The sequence below is a fragment of the Podarcis filfolensis genome (genome assembly GCF_964270895.1).
Source record: "Podarcis filfolensis genome assembly, chromosome: 16".
In the NCBI taxonomy this organism is placed as follows: domain Eukaryota; kingdom Metazoa; phylum Chordata; class Lepidosauria; order Squamata; family Lacertidae; genus Podarcis; species Podarcis filfolensis.
In genome coordinates this window covers 8,544,830-8,566,351 of record NC_139620.1, presented here as the reverse complement: position 1 = coordinate 8,566,351, position 21,522 = coordinate 8,544,830, and the positions used below count along the sequence as shown (strand labels likewise).

Genomic DNA, 21,522 nt, shown 5'->3' with positions numbered 1-21,522 from the left:
GATTTAAAAAGAAAACAATATTTATAGCTTGCTCTTCATTGAATCCTTTCAATCCCAGAGCAGGGAACAAAGTATTTAAAAATTAGGGGTGGGGGTGGGAATGGCAATATGCAAAACTTTTGATAGCATGTAAGACGGATCCAATAAAAGACAAAAATAACTGTGCTGTCGTAAGGTAAACAAGCAAAACTACAGTGTCAAAAATAAAAAATTCCAGTTTAAGCAAATACGTAAGTAACAGCAAACAAACACAATATATTGGGAGCCTTTTGTGGTTTACTGGTTCAAGTGTGTTGGACTAAGAACTGGGAAATGGATGGACAGACAGATCTGTACGTGGATGTGTGGACACATACAAATCAGTCCATTCATCCCCCCCCATACATTGGAGCGGCTGGGGCAACCCAGTCAGATGAGTGGGGTACAAATAATAAAATGCCTATTATTATATGGATAAACAGACACATGCATCTGAATGGATGGAAATGGAAGACTGGAGAGGTAGATTTGTATGTGGGTGGATGGGCAGGTACGAATCTGTCTGTCGCTAGATGGATGGATGAATTGGTATTGTACCTCGATCAATGGGCATAGACGGACGGTTAGACCAATTTCAGACACAGACATGGATGGATGGAGAGACAAACAGATACATATATGGATGACCGATAGATATGGACATGGGGGCCATGGATGGATAGACAGACTTGTATAAACATGACTGGACCAGGTGAATAGACAGAAAGTCAAACAGGTGGATGATGAAGAGGCAGACATGTTGCATTTAGGCAGACGAAAGGAAGAAAGTGTAGATATATATGAGCGTCATGAAATATATATGTGGATGGATGGAATATATCTGTATGGAAGAACACATGAATATTTGTACATGAAGTGATGGATGAGAATATTCATGGGTGGATGGACAGAAAGAAGCTGTCTCCAGTGTTACAACTACTTAGAGTAAACCCCTTGGAACTGATGGGCATTCTCTTGAGAATTATAGGATTAGAACTACCCAAACAGTATAGTTGTTTGTTTTTTATGCATGCTACTACAGCCGCAAGAATGTGATTTGCCCAAAAGTGGAAAGATGAAGAGGTCTCGACGAAAGATTGGATACAGAAATTAATGGAGTATGCAGAAACGGCGAAACTTACTGGAAGAATAACAAATAAAGATAACAAACAAACTCTTTAGAACGCAATGGAAGTGGTTTATTGTGTATTTACAAGCAAGTTGTAAACAGATTAAAACATTGGCAGGATTATTGCAAAAACCTGCAAATAGATAGATAGATAGATATCAGAACAGACGAATATAATAATAAGTTAAGATAATTTGGAGCATGCAGGAAAAGATGGGAAAAAATGTAAGGAACCGCAGGAGGAGGGGGGAGTCGAAATCGGAAATGTTAAAATCTGGCAAAATAATATAAATGTATATAAATGAAAATAATAAGAAAAGAAACTGATGGGCATGACTAACTCGATCCATTAATTTCAAGGGGTTTACTTTGAGTTGGAGACAATCTATAGAAAAGAAGGAAGAAAGGGGAGGATGGAGAAGTAATGTTTATAATTCACCACGCAACCTTTTTTTTTTTGTAAAGTGCATGTTTACTAAATCTCAAACCTTTAAGAAAAGCTGGCGTACAAGCCCCGTGAAAACGCGCAAGTTGCGCGCCCGGGCTCTGCTCCTCGCCTCTCTCTTCCGCGCCCAGAGGCCGGACCCCTCGCGGCTCTCCAGGCCGCCCCCTCCGGATCTGGGCGGGGAGGCTTCTTGCGAGAGCCAGCCGCCCTCTCGCCTTCCCTGTCCGGCAGCAGCAGCGGGAGAGGCGCCTTGGGACAGCGTGGAAAAGCAGCGGCCGGGGGTCCCGTCGAGCAAAAGCAGGTAAAAGCAAAACCAAACAGCGGAGCCCGAGGACGCCATGGGGCGACCTCACCCCAGGGCTGGGTGAAGCAGAGGGAGGGATGATCCTTTGCCGCCCCCTTCCCGCTGTGTAAAAGGACCCCCCTTTTGGAAAGACCCCTTTCCATGCCCCTAATAGCCTTGAGAGGCACCCGCCTCTTGTTTTCTGGCCCCCTCCCACCCCCAGGACCAAGAAGCCCCACTTCTGCCTTCTAGCTGGATCTCCCACAAATTATTTTTCTCCCCTGCCTCTTATTAGGAAAAGTCTATGTCTTTTTTCCTTTCCAAAAATGAAAATTTAAGACCCCTTCTGTCTGCTGCAAAGCGTTTAGGAGATACAACTTGTTTGATCTCACCCCCCCCCCCAAAAAAGTGGGAAAGCACTAGTTGCCCTTCCTTCCAAAGCCCCTCCTAGTTACAATTCAAAATTCTTACTCCTCTGACTCCCAGCTCACTTCCTTCTTGGCAGAGAGAGAGAAAGTTGTCTACCCACTTTTGGGGGGCTACAGAGCTGGGCAAATGAGGCATTAAAAGTGGGGTCCAGGGGTCCTCCACCTCCATGCGCTCTCCCAGTTGCTCATATTGTTGGGTGAGTTTTATATTTCCGTAGGTGTAACTGTTTTACCGATCCACTCACATTGATGCTTCCCTCTCCGCTGGCCAGTTCCGCTTCCTTTTAAACTCCTTTACTATTCAGTTGGAAGTGGTGGCTTTTAATTCCTTGGGAGAAAGAGGAATTGGGCGGGACAAGGTGACCAAAGTATTGGCCCTAATCCCGGCCAACTCCTCACCTCCTTTGCCCAGGGAATGCCTTTCCTATCCTTTGGGCGCTGGGCCTCCCCTCACCTCTGGCTGCCCCTCTCCGAGTTACGTGGCTGGGTTGTCAGGGGGCGCGTGGCCAGTTTGAGGCCTCCATCTCAGGCTCCCGAGACCGCCTGTGCCAGCCTTGGCGCAGGCCTCCGTCCTTTCCCCAGCGGTGCCCCAAACTCAGCTTCTCCTTGACCCCTGCTGCCGTCTGGTGCCCTCTGCCCCCCCCATGGCTGCCAAGTGGTTCAAAGAGTTTCCGTCCAGCCTGAAAACGGTTTCGGAGAGAGCCAAGCCGGGCAGTGCCGCCAACCTTGGGAAGCTGTGCAGTGCCTCACGCAAGAGCCTAGGTCCTCCCGAAGCGGGCACGGCGGCTTCTCTGCCCGGGAAGAACCGGAAAAACTCTGTTACTGAGCTGGGCAGCCAGCGGACCCTGCTTCTGCCAGGGAAAGATGGCGGAAGCGGCCGGCTTTCGCGGGACAACCTCCAGGGCCTGCTGCAAGCCGCCGCGGGGAAGATGCGCAAGAATTCGCGGGTGGACGGGGCCCCCGCGGACGAACCGGCACGGGGGGCACCCAAAGGCAACGCCGGCTGCGGGACCTACATCAACCGGCTCATCAAAGTGGATGCTCATGAAAAAAATGGAAAGAACTACCCTGGGAGCACCCCGAGTCCCACCCTGGTTGCAGCTCCCGAGTCAGAGAAGGCTAAACAGGAGACGGTAAGGATCCTGCTCATTCCGATACCCTTTCCATGGTGGTGCCAGCGTATGCCCATTGGGCAGGCTTATAATGGGTAGGCCGCATTCATTCTCTGTGCCCTTTCTCAGTTGCCAAAAGAAGACGACCTTCTAAGGACGCTCTGCCTATACCAACTTGACACCGCTTAATGCCACTTTTGGTTTTGCTACCCAATTAACCTCGCGGGCACCCCTCGCCCTTGCATCTTTCATCTGCCGCGGATGTGCTTCCAATTCCTTTGCCTCTCTTCCACTCCCTGCACCAGCTAATTAATCACTTTTTTTAAAAAAAAGATATAAGCCATTGCTTGATTTGTGAGAGCCTTGATGCTACGCTTAATTTAGCTGGACTCAAAACCACTGTGTTTCTTGTTATGCAGAGTGAGAATATGAGGCGAGGAAGAGAGTGGGTGGCTCTTTGAGCTGCCCTACGTCTGAAGAGAAGCGTGTCCTTAGTTCAGGGATGGGCTCAGGCTGTCGACTGCAGATAGAACATGGTGGGAAATTATAAAAGGGCTCCTTAAAAGCAAAACGAAAAGCCTAAAATAATTAATCTGCTTTCTGGGGTTCCGTTTTGAAGGACGTCCGAACAGCACTTTATATGAAAGGAGAAACTCCTGTGGTTTTTAATCCCGTATATAGAAATATAAATAGTTCCGTTCTTTGTTTGCACAGCACCATCACTATACAGAATTTGATAAGCAACCTCCCCAGAACTTCTACTTTATGTAAAAATCATTGTTGTTACTTAAACTCTGAGGTGCTCCTGTCATTTATGGGGGGTACAATTGTCGTTGGTTCTTCTGTTTACAATGTTCGGGGGAGTGTGCCTATCATTGCGTAGCCAAAACAGCACCAGCCACACACAGCAGGACGGTGGCAGCAGGTTTACCTGGAGGGGGGTCTCGAGCTTTGCAGAAGGACACAATAATCTTTAGAAAAAGAGGGTGGGGAAGAGGCAGAAACTGCTGAATGAGGACTGAGCATGCTCAGTGGCCACAGAAGACCTGAAAACATGAGGGGGAACGGAATAGAGCACCTGAAAGGGAGCATGGCTGGCTGACTGGCAGGAACCCAGAACAAGCACACTCCATGCCGCAACATTTTGTTGCAGGCCCCGCTATTGATTGATTTATTTGTAATTTAAGGTGATTTATACACTGCCATTTGCGCAAGCAACAGGGTGCTTTACGATAAGACACGTAAATGAAAAACAAGGAAACCACCAAACCCATAAAATAGTGCCGTCCTTTAAAAGAGGGCAACCTTTTCCCAGACCAGCGGGTGTGGCTTGGGGAGGGTGTGTGGCTGAGAAGGTGTGGCCTCAGGAGAGTTTCCTGGGAAGAGGGATGGATGACTAAACCACTCTGGGAATTGTAGTTCTGGGGAGGAAATACGAGGGCAGGAGTCTCCAATTTTGAGCACCCTGAACAAACTACAGTTCCCAGGATTCTTGGCGGGGGGAGCCATGACTGTTTAAAGTACTATCGTAGTGCTTAAAACGTAATGTCCAGACGGCCTGGGGTAGGATGTTGGCCACATGAGAGGAACCGCATGCAAATACACATTGCAGGGGTTGGACTAGATGAACCTTTGGGTCCCTTCCAGCTCAACAGTTCTGTGAAATAAGCATCACCTGCTTGCTTAACGCTGCCTTTGCACCACTTCCCTTTGCCGTCAAGGTTATTATCCTGGAAGATTACGCCGACCCGTATGATGCCAAGCGCACCAAGGGTCAGCGAGACGCCGAGAGGCTAGGAGAAAATGATGGCTATATGGAGCCATACGATGCCCAGCAGATGATCACCGGTAAGTGTCCGGGCGTGTCTGCCGGGGGGGGGGGGCATTAGGCGGCCACGCCAGCCTCAAAATCCCAAGACAAGGGGAGAGTTGGCATCACTTGCCCATGTCCCTTTCTGGAGTCTGTCCGTCCGTCTATGCCCTCTTGGCGACATCGAACGGAGCGTGAGACAGCTTAGCAGTTTGGAAATCTGGAGCCGCCGTTAATTGTTGCAAAGAAAGGTCATCTTTTTAACGTTTCCTTTCTCGACACCCCGAGGGGTGGAGGCAAAGAAACCTGGCAGGCCTTGGTTTGCCAGCCCAGTTGTTTAAATGCCAACGCCGCCACCTCACTCATGACTGACTGATCAGTCAAATGCAAGGTTTTTTGAGGTGTCTCGCTGGAGGAAAATTCTTGCCACGATGTTTTCTGAGGAAACCTTGCAAGTTTGTCATGGGAACCTTGGTTGTTGTCAAGAATTCTGGGACATTTTCTTTAGGGTTCATGCAGGTTCTTGGCCAGGACCAAGTTGGCCTTCATAGTTTCCCTGTGAGAACAGAGGCTGCACCCTAGAACCCACCCATGGCTCTCTGGAGGTGGCTGGAAGCCTGGCACCCATCATCCCTGACCATCAGTTTCCCTGTGTTGTTGTTGTCGTTTAGTTGTGTCCGACTCTTCATGACCCCATGGACCAGAGCACTCCTGTCTTCCACTGCCTCCCGCAGTTTGGTCAAACTCATGCTGGTAGCTCATGCTGTCCAACCATCTCGCCCTCTGTCATCCCCTTCTCCTGGTGCCCTCCATCTTTCCCATCATCAGGGTCTTTTCCAGGGAGTCTTCTCTTCTCATGAGGTGGCCAAAGTATTGGAGCCTCAGCTTCAATTTTCCTACCAATTTTCAGTTTTCCTACCAATGATCTAAAGATATCCCCCACATCCCATAAGACCACTGAGTCAGAATTAACCACTGTACCACTTCCTACTTCTCGACTTCCCATCATTCGAGTGCCTGGTCAGTTACCAAATCTTGTGGCAGGGAGTCCCACAGGCTAAGCTCTGACTGTGCGGAAGAAGCGGTTCCATCTACAAGGTGGGGCAGTGATTTAGCCCTGATTTAGATACAGGGGTGTGTATAGAAGCTAGTCTACTGTACAAAATTTAAACCTCTTGCTCCACCCACTTTTGCCCCAGGCCCCACCCACCACTCCCATGCGGCCCCCAGGAGGTCACCCAGAAGGGAATGTGGCCCTAGGTCTGAAAAATCTCCCCCACTCCCAGACTACAGCACCTAGAAGCAGCCAATGTGGGCATGGTTTCGTGTTATTAAATTCAGATTTCAAGCGGCCTGAACCCCCACTGATCCCCTATTTCCCACATTGTCAGTGTGAGGTTGGGACCCCTTGACCCACCCTGCTGGGGGTCACTCGCACCCCAACTGCTCCTTTTCTCTTCCCACCAAAATTAAAACAAAACAAAACAACTCCCCCACAACCTTATCTCTCCCAGCAGAGAGGCAGGAAAGGAGAGAGCTGGTTTCCTGACCCAGATTTCTTTTTCCCGTTAGACCCCCCTCCCCTGCCCGTCAGCCGCCACCAGATTTGTGCCCTGTCTCCCAGCTGTGCCAAAAATTTGCTTTCTTAAATTAAAAGCAGCATGCTTGTTTTACAGTAGCTAACTTTTATCTCAGGTCATCTTTTTTTGCAAGGTCGCTTTGCAAGGGCAGAGAGAGTGATGGAATATAATGGTGCTTTTTGAGCGCATCTGCAGCGTGTGTTTAAAGATCATGGCTTCCTCCCCAGTGAATACTGGGACCTTTGCGCCTACGAACTCTGGGAATTGTAGCTCTGTTGAGGGGAAGAGGGGGTTGCCTAACCAAGAACTACAATTCCCAAAGGAAGAAGGGTTGCTTGTTAAAGCAGACCCTCCAATTGTCCCTATTTTCCAGGGACAGTCCGGGTTTATAGAAGCCATCCCGGTTTCTGATTTGATCCCAGAACATTCCTCTTTTCTTTAGGACGTCCCTATTTTCGTCAGAGAAATGTTGGAGAGGACGTGTCTATTCTCACTGATGAAATGTTGGAGAAAATCCTGAGAAAAGTCATTTACTTCTCTCAGAGTGATCCCTCCAAGTGCCCCTATTTTCCAGGGACAATCCTGGATTTACAGAAGTCGTCCCAGTTTCAGATTTGATCCCGGAATGTCCTGCTTTTCCTTAGGACATCCCTATTTTCATCAAAGAAATGCTGGAGGGTATGGAGTTATGCAAACCTCCCCCCCGCCCCCGAGCCAAGGAGATAAGTAACTGTATAACCTTTAGAAGAAAACTGAAGGCAGCCCTGTATGGGGAAATTTATAAAGGTTTTATTATGTTTTTAAATACGTTGGAAGCCGCCCCGAGTGGCTGGGGCAACCCAGTCAGATGGATGGGGTATAAATAATAAAATTATTATTATTATTATTATTATTATTATTATAGAATAGGACATCCCTATTTTCATCAGAGAAATGTTGGAGGGTATGTTAAAAGCATGCTGAGAATGGTAGCTCTGGGATTGGAAGTTTATAAAGGTTTTATTATGTTTTTATATACATTGGAAGCCATCCCGAGTGGACGGGGTATAAATAAAATAATTAATAATAATAATAATAATAATAATAATAATAATAATAGAATAGGACATCCCTATTTTCATCAAAGAAATGTTGGAGGGTATGTTAAAAGCACGCTGAGAATGGTAGCTCTGGGATTGGAAGTTTATAAAGGTTTTATTATGTTTTTATATACGTTGGAAGCCATCCCGAGTGGACGGGGTATAAATAATAATAATAATAATAATAATAATAATAATAATAATAATAATAATAATAATAGATTAGGACATCCCTATTTTCATCAGAGAAATGTTTGAGGGTATGTTAAAAGCACGCTGAGAATGTTAGCTCTGCGCAGTGAGCGGAGAGAAGGATTTCTTCACAGCTCTCAGCGCCCATCGCAAGCTACATTTCCCAGGATCCTTTGGGGGAAGCCATGACAGTTTAAAGTGGTGCAATTTACCGTGTCAAGTCTGTAATTCAGGGCCTTATTTCTAACTTGCTCTAGTCAGTTAGCACCTGAGGGGCCTCATTCTGCCGCGTGGGGCCCTGGACCTCTGCCCCACCCCAGGCCCTGCCCTGACGGACCCCTGCCTTTTTGTAAAAACAAACAGGCCTCAAACGTGGCCGGTTGCCTAGCAACCACCGGATGCCTGCCCTGGGCTCTCAGGCCCGTGGCGTTCCCACCCGGAGCTGACACAGAATAACAGGAAATGGTAGCGCCGGAAGCTGGAGGCGATGTGGGGCATTGTTGGTGGAGGTGGCGTCCGTGCGCAGGATATGGGCGCTTTTACCTCAGACGCTGGTTTCGAGTGCGAGGGTTTCCCAGATCCTACATTCGCCTCTCCCGGTTTTGACCCACCGCCGGGTGGGAGACAGTCCAGTCCTTCCTGTCAAGAACAGAGGAAGCTGATTTGCATTGAGTCTGAAACCTGGGTCCACCTTTCTCAGTGTTGCATGCACTGGCTGGCAGCATCTGTCCAGGATTTCAGGCAGGGAGTCTGGATCTCTCTCTCTCTCCCAGCCCTCCCTGGAGATGCTCCCAGGATTTGAACCCAGGACCGTGCAATGCAGATGCTCTCCCACAGGACGATGGGTCTTTCCCTGGAAATAAAGGGAGTTTCTACTCCTCATGGCGTCACATAAAGGGTTGATTTTAACATCATAGCCAGACCTGTCAGCATGGACCAATGGTCCAAATAGTATGGGCAACAGCCTCATTAGAAAAACGAACCAATAAACTTTAAACTGACACGGGGAAAGATGGAAGAAGACGCCTATGGCTCCCCTTTATCACATACACAGCCCAACAAGATGACGACAAGAACCCACCAACAGCATCCAATATGGCTAACCTGATTCAATAATAATAATAATAATAATAATAATAATAATAAAATTTTATTTATACCCCGTCCTTCGCGGTTAAGAAAACCGGTCTCCACGAAAACAAAGTTCACCACAGCCGGTCACAAACAAACAACCACACCTGAGGCCAACCCCAACCTCTCTCACCACCAAAGGATCACAAGCGAATAGTAAAGAGAACCTGCACAAGCGATGCTGACACAAAACCCCACACATACATTAAATAAAATAGAAACATCGCTACCGGACCCCAACCCACTCACCATGACCCCCTCCACCTCTTTCCCCCTTTTCTTCCTAATGTAACATTAATGCAGGGGTCAGCAACCTGCGGCCCATGGACCACAAGCAGCCCTCGGGGGGCGTTTAAACGGCCCACGAGTCGCCCCCAAACTGAGCCGTCCGCTCAGTGAGTCCCCGTGCGCTGCGCTAAAGTGGCGCAGCGCGGAGCAGGGACTCGCTTCCGTGGCGCCGGAAATCGCATCTGCGCAGACTCAGGCGCCGGAAATTGTGCATGCGCAGACGTGATCCGGCCCACGGAACGATCTCCGCGGGAGTGAACTGGCCCAGGCGAGGTAAACCTTGCCGAGCCCTGCACTAACGTCTCAACAAACAAAACTGATCTGTAGAAAATGTGCCGTATTTTTCGCTCTATAAGACGCACCAGACCACAAGATGCACCTAGTTTTGGGAGGAGGAAAACAAGAAAAAAAATATTCTGAATCTCAGAAGCCAGAACAGCAAGAGGGATCGCTACGCAGTGAAAGCAGCAATCCCTCTTACTGTTCTGGCTTCTGGGATAGCTGTGCAGCCTGCATTCGCTCCATAAGACGCACACACATTTCCCCTTACTTTTTAGGAGGGAAAAAGTGCGTCTTACGGAGCGAAAAATACGGTAAGTCCAGTCAAAGGTGACTATGGGGTTGTGGCGCTCATCTCGCTTTCAGGCTGAGGAAGCCGGTATTTGTCCACAGACAGCTTTCTGGGTCATGTGGCCAGCATGACTAAACCGCTTCTGGCGCAACGGGACACCGCGACAGAAGCCAGAGCGCACGTAAACACCGTTTACCTTCCCGCCACAGCGGTACCTATTTATCTACTTGCACTGGTGTGCTTTCGAACTGCTAGGCTGGCAGGAGCTGGGACAGAGCAACAGGAGCTCACCCCTGTCGCGGGGATTTGAACCACCAGCCTTCTGATCTCTATGCTAAGCATAGAGTGCGCGTGCACACACACACACACAAATGTGGTACCCAGAGAAAAATCAATGGGTACCTTTTACACAAACGGTGATGGGTGCAGAGAAACCCTGACCTTTCCACCCTGTTTTCCTCCCAGAAATCCGCAGGCGGGGTTCAAAAGACCCTCTCGTCAAAGCCATCTTGCTGTTGGATGAGCCGGTGGAGGCCAAAGGAGACCCCCCTGCTGCTGTTGCTGCTGCTGCTGCTGCTGCTGCTGCTGCTGCTGCTGCTACAAGTACAACTATTAAGCGCCAAGGGACCAAACCGCCACAGCTCTATGACACCCCCTACGAACCAGCAGAAACAGGGCCCAAGCCAGAGGCCCGACTCCCGGAGAATGACGAGCGGCCGCCAGCTGAGTACGAACAGCCCTGGGAGTGGAAGAAAGATCAAATCGTGAAAGCTCTCTCAGGTAAGAGACAGTGTGCGCATTCGGAGATTAGGGTTGGGAGTGGGGTGTGTTGTCTCAGGTTTATTTGCCTGGTCACCTGTGGTGAGCTCAGAAATTCGTCCAGGCGACCAGGCAGAGAAGTTTAACCAGAAGCTGTCCTTCTTCCGTTCTGTTTAAGACCCAAATAACTCACGTAAGGGGACGTGGGTGGCGCTGTGGGTTAAACCACAGAGCCTAGGACTTGCTGATCAGAAGGTTGGCGGTTTGAATCCCCGCGATGGGGTGAGCTCCTGTTGCTCGGTCCCTGCTCCTGCCAACCTAGCAGTTTGAAAGCTTGCAGTGCAAGTAGATAAATAGGTACCACTCTGGTGGGAAGGTAAACGGCGTTTCTGTGTGCTGCTCTGGTTCACCAGAAGCAGCTTAGTCATGCTGGCCACATGACCCGGAAGCTGTACCCGGCCAATAAAGCGAGATGAGCGCCGCAACCCCAGAGTCGGTCACGACTGGGCCTAATGGTCAGGGGTCCCTTTACCTTTACCTTTACCTAACTCACGTAAATCTATGTGTAGATGAATAAATTCCATAAGCCTACTCCAGAGGGCTGACTTTGGCACCCACCCATCAGTCGCTGGCCATAATTATGACACCAGATGATCCACAGATTGACTACAGATGCAGTTGATAATAACTTGCAAGTCGCTGGCAGCGCTGGATTGGTGGATGTGTGGCGCATCCGTGAAGACTCTTCCCCTTTCCTTCCAGTGCAGTTTGACGGGCCAGAGAGACCCCCAGCGTCCAAGGATGAGGCTCCAGCACAGCCGCGGCAACAGCAGCATCGCCGCCAGCGGAGCTGGCCCTCCAAGATGGTGAAGCCCATGGCAGTGGCAGAGCCAGACCCAGATGGGGACCGTGTGGATCCTTCACTTGCCTTGGAGAAACAGCCGTAAGCATCCAGCAGCCAAAGATAGCCTGAGCACCATAGTCGTGTATATTCTGTACCTCTGCAGGCCTCTTAGAATCCAATAGTCTGGGATGTAGTTCAACATCCCCCAGCATTCATTTGTTTAAAAACAAACAGAAGAAGGCAAGTTGCTGGTCCTCATTAAGTGGCACAAGAGTCCTTGCGAATTTCACCAAGCCTGTCTGTCTGTGGATATTTTCCTTGCCTTCCCTTCCACCCTCCCAGCAAATGCGTTCCAAGTTCTTCCCAACTGAGGAAACAGAATAAATTCAGGAATTATGTACCGAACAAGCATACTTTATTTAAAAAGTCCTGCTTTTATTGTGCAGAATACACATGGTGTGGTCTTATCCTCCCTCCCCTGCTTCTACCAGCCTTTTGAAACGTTGAGATTTGGGGGTCTCCTATGCGTGGTGTACACAGCCCCTCCTTGGAATGCATCACCTAAATTCAGAGCCCTGAAAATCTCCCTTGTTTATTTGAAAAAAACAAAACAAAAGTAAGTTTCTGTCCCTCAGGGTAGAACCAGGAGGTACATTGACTGAGTTCACTGGTGGTTATGGAGCATGTACAGTGGTACCTCGGGTTAAGTACTTAATTTGTTCCGGAGGTCCATACTTAACCTGCAACTGTTCTTAACCTGAAGCACCACTTTAGCTAATGGGGCCTCCCGCTGCTGCCGCGCTGCTGGAGCACGATTTCTGTTCTCATCCTGAAGCAAAGTTCTTAACCCGAGGTACTATTTCTGGGTTAGCAGAGTCTGTAACCAGAAGCGTATGTAACCTGAAACGCATGTAACCCGAGGTACTACTGTATAAGATCTGGGGCAAAGTTTGCCCATTTATCATAGGATCTGAACAGCTCAGCTAGTAAGCAGCTGAGTGCTATGCTGTTCCTCACTGTGGACTGGAAGCTTGCTCTGATCTCATGGGACCATTTGTACTCCAAGCTGGAAGCAGTATTCAATTTCCTTGCCATGTGCTGAAGGTTCTCCACCTTGCTTTAGGCAGAATCCATCTGGAATGCTGCAAGTTGCAAGATATTGTCTTGACTGGAGAGCTGGAATAGATGACTATGGTCCTTTCCCAACTCTTAAGAATCTCTAGTTAATCCGTGTGAGCTCCTACTGCACTGCAGTGTGAAAAGGATACAACTCATTGGGGTGAGGGAAGACACACAGTCAATGCTTTAACTCCACTGTTTTTGGGGTATTTTTATTTTTTAAACCCAGCCTGCAATAAACGCCACCTTAGTGTTTTATAAACCGATGAACCCCAGGCAGAGAGCAAAATGAATTGGGGAGGGTTTTGTTCTTCCTTCTTTCTCCAAACACGGAGGCGCAGGTCCATCTCATGAATAGGCTGATTGGCAGGCAGCTTTCAAGGACGGAGAAGGGGAAAGCTTTTCATGAGAAAGCATAATGAACCTGCGAAGTTAATTGCCATGGGATGTTGCTATGGCGACTTAGGATAAGTAGCGCTTTAAAAAGAGCAAGGTGGGGGGGGCAGTTTTGGAAAAATCCGTGATAGATAGGGTTATCGACGGCTTTCCACTGAAAGCGAAGCCTCCATGTTTAAAAGCAGTATACCTGGGGCACCTTGGAAGACAGTCTCAACGTTGCCTGATCACTTATGGCGAGTTAAGAAATTTGTCCAGGCAACAAGGCAGAGAAGTTTGATAAGAAGCAGGTTCCTCCTCCGCTTTCCTTCTTGTTTATTTTAAGACCCAAAAAAACTAATGCAAATATATGTGTGGATCAGGCATCCCCAAACTCGGCTCTCCAGCTGTTTTGGGACTACAGTTCCCATCATTCCTGACCACCGGTCCTGTTAGCTAGGGATGATGGGAATTGTAGTCCCAAAACAGCTGGAGGGCTGAGTTTGGGGATGCCTGGTGTGGATGAATAACTTCCATAAACTTATGGACATTCCAGCGCCAGGCATTATTCCAGTGCGCACTGACTGCTTTCAAGCGCCTGAATGGGGAGCCCGGTGCCCGCCGGATGCCCTTGAACTAGAACTCCCATCATCCCTGACTGTTGGGCCATGCTGGCTGGGGCTGATGGGCTTGGCTTTCGAAAAACGGGGTCTGTAGTACTTCGCTAACTGGGAACCACTGCTCTATGGTAAGAAAAGCCCTGCTGGATCAGGCCAGAGGCCTGTCCAGTCCAGCATTCTGATCTTTCATGAGCAGATCATAGATTCATAGAATTGGAAGGGACCACGGGAAACACCTGGTACATCTTGGTTCCTGAATAGCTTGGCTCCCAAACAAATTGGCTCCTGAACGTCGCAAACCCGGAAGTAAGTGTTCTGGTTTGCGAACGTTTTTTGGAAGCCAATGTCAACATTGTTTGGGGGGGCCAATCAGCCAATCAGAAGCTGTGCCTCGGTTTGCGAACATTTTGGAAGTCGAACAGACATCTGGAACACATTACGTTTGAGAACCAAGGTACGACTGTACCATTTTCAGTCTCTCCGACAGTCGGCACGTCCAGAACAGATTGAGTTTGGGAACCAACCTCTTGCAATGCAGGAATCTTTCGCCCAGTGTGAGACTCGAACCCACAGCCCTGCGATTAGGAGTCGCCTGCTCTACCAACTGAGCTGACAATAGCCCACCAGGTGCCCACGAGCTCTCGGTCTCTCCCCTCCTGAGGTTTCCATCAACTGGTATTCAGAAGCACTGCTGAAGCTGACTCTCTCCTTTCCCTGCAGCTGGTTTCACGGCGCCATCACTCGAACCGAGGCGGAGAGCCGGCTGCAGCCGTGCCGGGAAGCAGGCTACCTGGTCCGCACCAGCGAGACAGCGACCAGCAAGTACTCCATCGCCCTCAAGTGAGTGCCCGTTCTCCGAGGCAGGAGGGCTGGATGGGGGCAAAGCAGACTCTGATCTGAAGTCAACTCACTCCCAGATCTCCCTTGCCAAGCCATTGGGTCAGTGTTGTCGGCCCAGGCCGGCAGCATTCCTCTCTGCCTCCTTGGGGGATGCCAGGAATCGAACCTGGGACCTTCTGCATGCAAGGCAGATCCTCTACCACTGAGCTATAGCCCTTCCCTTGAATGTAATAAGGTTCTAGTCCTCATGCTTCTGAACAAAGGGTTGGTTTAAAGAGGGACTTAGGAACCTGCCTCATCCCTTTGGTCTAGCAGGCTCAGTGTTGTCTACACTGACTGGCAGTAGCTCTGCAGGGTTTAAAAATGGAGGGGCATTCCCAGTCCTACATGGAGACGCCGGGGATCTAACCTGTGACCTTCTGCATGCAGGGCAGGCGTCCCGAACCCGAATCGATGGCCGCCTCTACTTTAGTTAACGCACCACCACCTGTCCAAATAGCCTTGCATTTTGCAAGAAAATTGAGAGAGGGGAACCTGAAATGGGAGCGGGGGCTGCAGGACCAAGGAGGAAAAGGAGATCCATTCAGCCATCCCTGCCTCGTTCTCTACCCTGCCCACCCAGATTCCCGGAATCCTTTCACCTCTCTGACCTTGCTTGTGTAGCTCTGCTGCCTCCCTTTCCAGCACTGGCTCCTCAGCGGAGGATCGCTGGCCGGGTGCGGCTCACACTTCCTTCCTCAGGATGCTGAGCCCCTGGATTAGAAACAATCGGAGCTGGGAAGGGAAGGGGATTTGAAAAGAGAGGGCGAGGGAGAAGTGCAGGGGAGGGCTAAGGCAGCGAGAGGCAGGCCAGGGACCTAGAAGGGCAGAAGGGACCCCCTGGCACCAGGTCTCCTGGGGGTCCTGAGCCCCTTTGCATTTCCTGACTCCGTTCCGTAAAAGGAAAAGGCCCCTTTCCCTTTTTTTCCCCTACTTTGCTGAATGCTGAGATGGGACCCTGCCATCCTGCTGGACCCTTATTCCCATCATCTCTGACCTTTGGCCATGTTGGCTGGGAGCTGATGGGAGCTGGAGCTCCAAGAGCCACTTTGAGCCCGGCTTCGGCTGGGGAGGGCGGGATATAAATAAATAATTTATTATTATTATTATTATTATTATTATTATTATTATTATTATTATTGTTATAAGAACGTTGATGAACTACAGCTCCCTTCATCCCAGCGATTCTGTGTTCTGGATCCGGGCCTCACCTGCAGCTACTTTTTTATTGGCTTGGTTTGTTCCTTCAAAAGAAAAGGGGTCCATATTGGCACACATAAGAATTTTTTTTTAAAAAAAAAAACCCTTTTATTGTAAGAAGTCAATAATATTCCCAAACGACCTACACAACCATCCACACGAGGCAGGGTGACATCAAATCCCAGGTGCAGGAGAGGAATACACACACACACCATATTTATTCGAATGTAATGTGCACCTTTTTTGGCCAAATTACATTGCGAATATTCAGGTGCACATTATATTCGATTGCAAGCTTGAAAAGCACCGCTGACGTAGCGAATAATTTTTTGGGGTCTCAAGGTTTTAAAAACTGAGGTGCGCATTAGATTTGTTGACGCATTAGATTTGCATAAATACGGTATATATATCTCGCCTTTTCCATTGATGGGACTCAGCTTACATATACAGTGGTACCTCAGGTTACATACACTTCAGGTTACATACGCTTCAGGTTAGAGACTCCGCTAACCCAGAAATAGTGCTTCAGGTTAAGAACTTTGCTTCAGGATGAGAACAGAAATCGTATAGCGGCAGCGGGAGGCCCCATTAGCTAAAGTGGTGCTTCAGGTTAAGAACAGTTTCAGGTTAAGAACAGACCTCCGGAACGAATTAAGTACTTAACCCGAGGTTAAGTCATACCTTGGTTCTCGAACACCTTGGTTCTCGAACACCTTGGTACTCATACGTTTTGGCTCCCAAACGCCAAAAATCCCGGAAGTAAGTGTTCCGGTTTACAAATGTTTTTTGGAAGCCAAATGTCTGACGTGGCTTCTGCTTGAGTGCAGGAAGCTCCTGCAGCCAATCGGAAGCCGTGCCTTGGTTTGCGAACGTTTCAGAAGTCAAACGGACTTCCGGAACAGATTATGTTTGAGAACCAAGGTATGACTCTCATTTTCAGTCTTTCCAACAGTCGGCACGTTTCCTTTTAAAGCGCGAATAATGTGAATAAATCAAGTGGGCTGGGAGTTTCAACTTGGAGGGGGACTAAGCCACAGGTGCCTTTGCACCCAGCAGGAAGGATGGAGAGGGGAGCGGGGAATGCAAGCATCCCGTTCACACACACCCAATTTTGTCCCCCTCCACGCCCAGGACCAGCCAAGGATGCGTCCACATCATCGTGGCCCAGACCAAGGATCACAAGTACACGCTCGACCAGTCCGGCGGCCTCTTTGACAGCGTCCCCGAGGTGGTGTGCTACTACTCCAGCGAGAAGCTGCCTTTCAAAGTGGCTGAGCATATGATGCTGCGCTACCCAGTCGCTACACCGAGCAAGACCCACTAGCGCCCCCTCTGCCCTACCCCCCATCCCCATGTACACACACCTGGAATCAGAACTGGGATCTGACTGGAGAAACGCTGGACTGGGGAAGGTATACATTTACGCTCGTGAAACAGCCACGGATCAGCAGCGGATCTTCCCCACATTCTACCCCTCTCTGCTCATGGACTCCCCCCCCCACTTCCCTCCCCCCAAGATCTCTGGGATCAGGACCCTCTGTTCTCGTGGATTGGCCCACCCTCCTTTCCTTCTGCACTGTAATTTATGTATAAATAAATTCATTCTGCCACAGGGCTGGGAGAAGCAGTGGCCTTCCTGATGTGGTTGGACTCCCAGCCAGTGTGGCTGATAGGGCCTGGAGGAACCATAGAGTTGGAAGGGATCCAGAGGATCACTTGGTTCATAATCCTGCGATGCAGGATTATGCAGCTGTCCCGTACGGGAATCGAACCCACAAACTTGGCGTTATCAGCCCCACGCTCTAACCAGCTGAGCTATCTAGGAGGATGGGAGTTAGTCCATTAATTCCCCACTGGTTTCCCACCCCTAATCTAGTGTGACCGATCTGCTGTGCAGATGAAAGGGTGTGGCGGCAGCAGTGCTGACCCCTAGGGGGCCCCATGAAGTTCCATTGGATATTATAAGGAAGGTTCGGATCTGAGATTCTGTGGGGAGGGGAGAGAATCTTCTCATCTCAGATTCTGTGGTCAACAGGGGCAGGAGGGAGCTTAGGACCCCTAAGGCCCCCCCCCCAATATTATCCGCAGTGATCCTCTTTTGCTTTCTCCCATATAAATGAATGGTTACCATTCATTTCCACGGAGGGAAGACACACCCGCAGCCATATGGGAGGAATTTAGTGCATCGTAATCTAGACCGGTGGCGCTGTGGGTTAAACCACAGAGCCTAGGACTTGCCAACCAGAAGGACGGCGGTTCGAATCCCCGCGACGGGGTGAGCTCCCGTTGCTCGGTCCCTGCTCCTGCCAACCTACCAGTTTGAAAGCACATCAAAGTGCAAGTAGATAAATAGGTACCACTCCGGCGGGAAGGTAAACGGCATTTCCGTGCGCTGCTCTGGTTCGCCAGAAGCGGCTTAGTCATGCTGGCCACATGACCCGGAAGATGTACGCCGGCTCCCTCGGCCATTAAAGCGAGATGAGCGCTGCAACCCCAGAGTCGGTTACGACTGGACCTAATGGTCAGGGGTCCCTTTACCTTTACCTTTAATCTTGACCGGTGCCATCCTCCGAGAAGGGGATGCTGGGCTAAGATGGGCAACTGGCCTGGTCCTGCTTTTACGTTCTTAAGACCTGGGGTCATGTGCCCCTTCCTCAGTGTTTTATGGATCTGATGACCAAATATCATCACAGCCCATAGGGTTGTTGTGAGGGGAAAACAGGGAGGGCAAAACACTTGTATGTGGCCACCTTGAGCTCCTTGAAGAAAAGATGGGCTAGAAATCTAATAAACTAATTCTAGTTTTATCCCCATCTTCCTCCTCCCCGGTGAGTTCTGAGGGCAGACCAAAGCTCGTGGGGCAGAGTCTATTTTTCTGCCCTCGCGAGTGACACCTCTGGCTGGTTTGTTGGCTGTGCTTGTGGCTTTCAAGAGGGCAGATCTGCTACTTGCAACCCCCCACTCCACAAGGGTGACGACCATCTGGAAATCTCATCTGGGGACCACTTTCGCCTTGACCACAGTGTCTGGTTCCACTTCCTAAGATGGGCCTATGCCAGTAAATAGGTGCCGCATTTGACATCTCCCAGGGGATGAGAAGGGAATCCCCTCCCAGCCATCAGCTCAGATCCTTTCCTTTGCAGACCTCCCTGAGCACCATTTGCTGGAAAGGAAGGGTACGGATTTAACAAAGTGAGGAGGCACTGCCAAGCTAAGCTTTCCAGGGACTGCCACCAGAATGTGCTTTTCCCACTTAAACCTGGAACCAATTCAACTACACATCATTGGGGTGGCGCTGTGGTCTAAACCACTGAGCCTCTTGGGCTTGCCAATCAGAAGGTCGGCGGTTCGAATCCCCGCGACGGGGTGAGCTCCCGTTGCTCTGTTCCAGCTCCTGCCAACCTAGCAGATCGAAAGCACGCTAGTGCAAGTAGATAAATAGGTACCACTGCGGCGGGAAGGTAAACAACATTTCCGTGCACTCTGGTTTCCATCACGGTGTTCCGCTGTGCCAGAAGCGGTTTAGTCGTGCTGGCCACATGACCCGGAAAGCTGTCTGTGGACAAACGTTGGCTTCCTCGGCCTGAAAGCGAGATGAGCACCGCAACCCCATAGTCGCCTTTGACTGGAGGTCCAGAGGTCCTTTACCTTTACGTTTTACATCAGCAGTGGTTGGTGGCCGTTGGGACACTGGTAGGGTGGAAGGCAGGGAGACTGGCACTAGGGGGCACCAGAGCCAATGGGAGGCAGAGTAGACCGATTAGCTGTACTCCTCGCTGAGTTCTACAAGGGCAACACCAAGAGGAAGGAAGAGGAATCTTGACAGTCAACACCCCCCCCCCCCCCGCCTGGTTGTTGTAAATAAGAAGCCACCCGCTGCTCCTATTTGTTGTTGTTGTTTAGTCGTTTAGTCATGTCTGACTCTTGGTGACCCCCTGGACCAGAGCATGCCAGGCACTCCTGTCTTCCACTGCCCCCCCCCAGTTTGGTCAAACTCATGCTGGTAGCTTGGAGAACACTGTCCCACCATCTCGTCCTCTGTCGTCCCCTTCTCCTTGTGCCCTCCATCTTTCCCAACATCAGGGTCTTTTCCAGGGAGTCTTCTCTTTTCATGAGGTGGCCAAAGTATTGGAGCCTCAGCTTCAGGATCTGTCCTTCCAGTGAGCACTCAGGGCTGATTTCCTTCAGAATGGATAGGTTTGATCTTCTTGCAGTCCATGGGACTCTCAAGAGTCTCCTCCAGAACCAGAATTCAAAAACTGCTCCTATACACACACTCAAAGCTATGCTGTCATGATGGTTAAGTTAAGGTTACCAGACGTCCCTGTTTCCCAGGGACAGTCCCCGGATTTTCAAATCACTCCCCATTCAAAATCCATTGACGTTGAAAAGTGTCCCCGGATTCATTGAAAAAAATCTGGTAACCTTATGTTAAGTAGCATCTGCATGGACAGCGGCGTCAGACCTCTGAGTAACATTCGGGGGAAGCAATAGGCACGAGAAGGCTGCGCCTCTTTGGCCCTGTAGGCTTCAGTCGCTGTGGGAAATGGGATTCTGGGACTAGATGGCCCTTTGGTTAGGCCCACCTCAGCTTCCCTTACGTTAATAGCTGTGATAGCAATGGAACCTGCATCTGCAGGAGCAGTCTACCTCTGGTCTGATCCAGCAAGGCTCTTCTGATGTTCATACACCTACCTATTTTATATTTTGCTCATCATCAATCTTTATTACGGTCCAGAGACCCAACAAATGGTTACAAAGCAATGCACAATTCAGATAGCCTACCTCCAGGTTAAACAAGCATTTTGTTCTGACTTAATGATAGGGATCGTTGGTTCCTGCAACCACCGATAAAAACTTCGCCGCTGCTAATGTTCTAGCGTTTGTCTTCCAATAGGAACCTGACATAGTGAGCCTCTGATTTTCATGGGAAAGGTACCAGCAAGGGTAATATCAGTTCAGCCCTGGCTTGCTTGTATTTCGCACAGTGCAGCAAAATATGTTTAATAGAATGGATGTCTTGAGCACACGAGTAAAGTCTGTCCTTATTTTGCTCATGCACACACACACACACACACACACACACACATATGTTTATCTTGATCAAAAACACATAATTCAAGAACATATCAGAAATAGCGAAAAAGATACGGTTAAATTAAAATTAAACATACCAAAATAAGGTGCACATTTGGGTCGCTGCATTCACACTAGTATTTGTCATTGAGAATAGCTTTAGTTACAGGTAGGTAGCCGTGCTGGTCTGCCGTAGTCAATTCAAAATAAAAAAATTCCTTCCAGTAGCACCTTAGAGACCAACTAAGTTTGTTATTGGTATCTGAAGAAGTGTGCATGCACAGGAAAGCTCATACCAATAACAAACTTAGTTGGTCTCTAAGGTGCTACTGGAAGGAATTTTTTTATTTTGAGAATAGCTTGATAATCTTCCAAACTGGAAAACTTCACTCCTAGTGCCTTGAAACTGGGGCAATGCCGCCCCTGCATGGCTCAACTGTGTATTGCAGCTCAAAGGCAGTCTAAACAGAAATTTAAATGCTGTTTTTCTCCTGTCCTTGTTTATCTCCTGTCTGGCAGGTTACTTGATTGGATTGCCTGGGGAGCCTGGCCATTCTTTTGTAGTGATAAATACTTAGTTCCTG

General features: G+C 49.3%; 2 protein-coding genes across 4 annotated transcripts in view; one reads left to right on the top strand and one right to left on the bottom strand.

Annotated features, from left to right (window-relative positions):
- Window positions 1–9,596, bottom strand: part of TDRD10 (tudor domain containing 10) — a gene marked incomplete at its 5' end in the record, with an annotated part of 40,077 nt that extends 30,481 nt beyond the window's left edge. Inside the window, 2 exons of one of the 3 annotated variants that reach the window (XR_014542655.1) lie at window positions 8,620–8,715; window positions 9,457–9,596. Coding sequence is in view for 2 of the 3 variants with exons in the window: in XM_083591324.1 (XP_083447450.1) it covers window positions 1,636–1,932 (297 nt within the window). Of the gene's footprint in view, window positions 1–1,635; window positions 1,933–8,619; window positions 8,716–9,456 lie in introns of those variants that run through there. The other 2 variants (XM_083591325.1, XM_083591324.1) reach the window with 2 other exon arrangements.
- SHE (Src homology 2 domain containing E) lies at window positions 2,939–17,486 on the top strand. Its single transcript, XM_083591318.1, has 6 exons — window positions 2,939–3,436; window positions 5,137–5,263; window positions 10,532–10,846; window positions 11,588–11,768; window positions 14,504–14,623; window positions 16,994–17,486. The coding sequence occupies exons 1-6, from the start codon at window positions 2,948–2,950 to the stop codon at window positions 17,184–17,186; spliced, it is 1,425 nt and encodes a 474-aa protein (XP_083447444.1). The 5' UTR covers window positions 2,939–2,947; the 3' UTR covers window positions 17,187–17,486.
- The last annotated feature ends 4,036 nt before the right edge of the window (window positions 17,487–21,522 follow it).

Excerpts from the sequence above, each read along its gene's own strand:
- SHE (XM_083591318.1), top strand. The coding sequence starts at position 2,948 with ATGGCTGCCAAGTGGTTCAAAGAGTTTCCGTCCAGCCTGAAAACGGTT. Across the intron at positions 3,437-5,136 it reads AGAAGGCTAAACAGGAGACG|GTTATTATCCTGGAAGATTA; the intron begins GTAAGGATCCTG and ends TTTGCCGTCAAG. Across the intron at positions 11,769-14,503 it reads CTTGCCTTGGAGAAACAGCC|CTGGTTTCACGGCGCCATCA; the intron begins GTAAGCATCCAG and ends CTTTCCCTGCAG.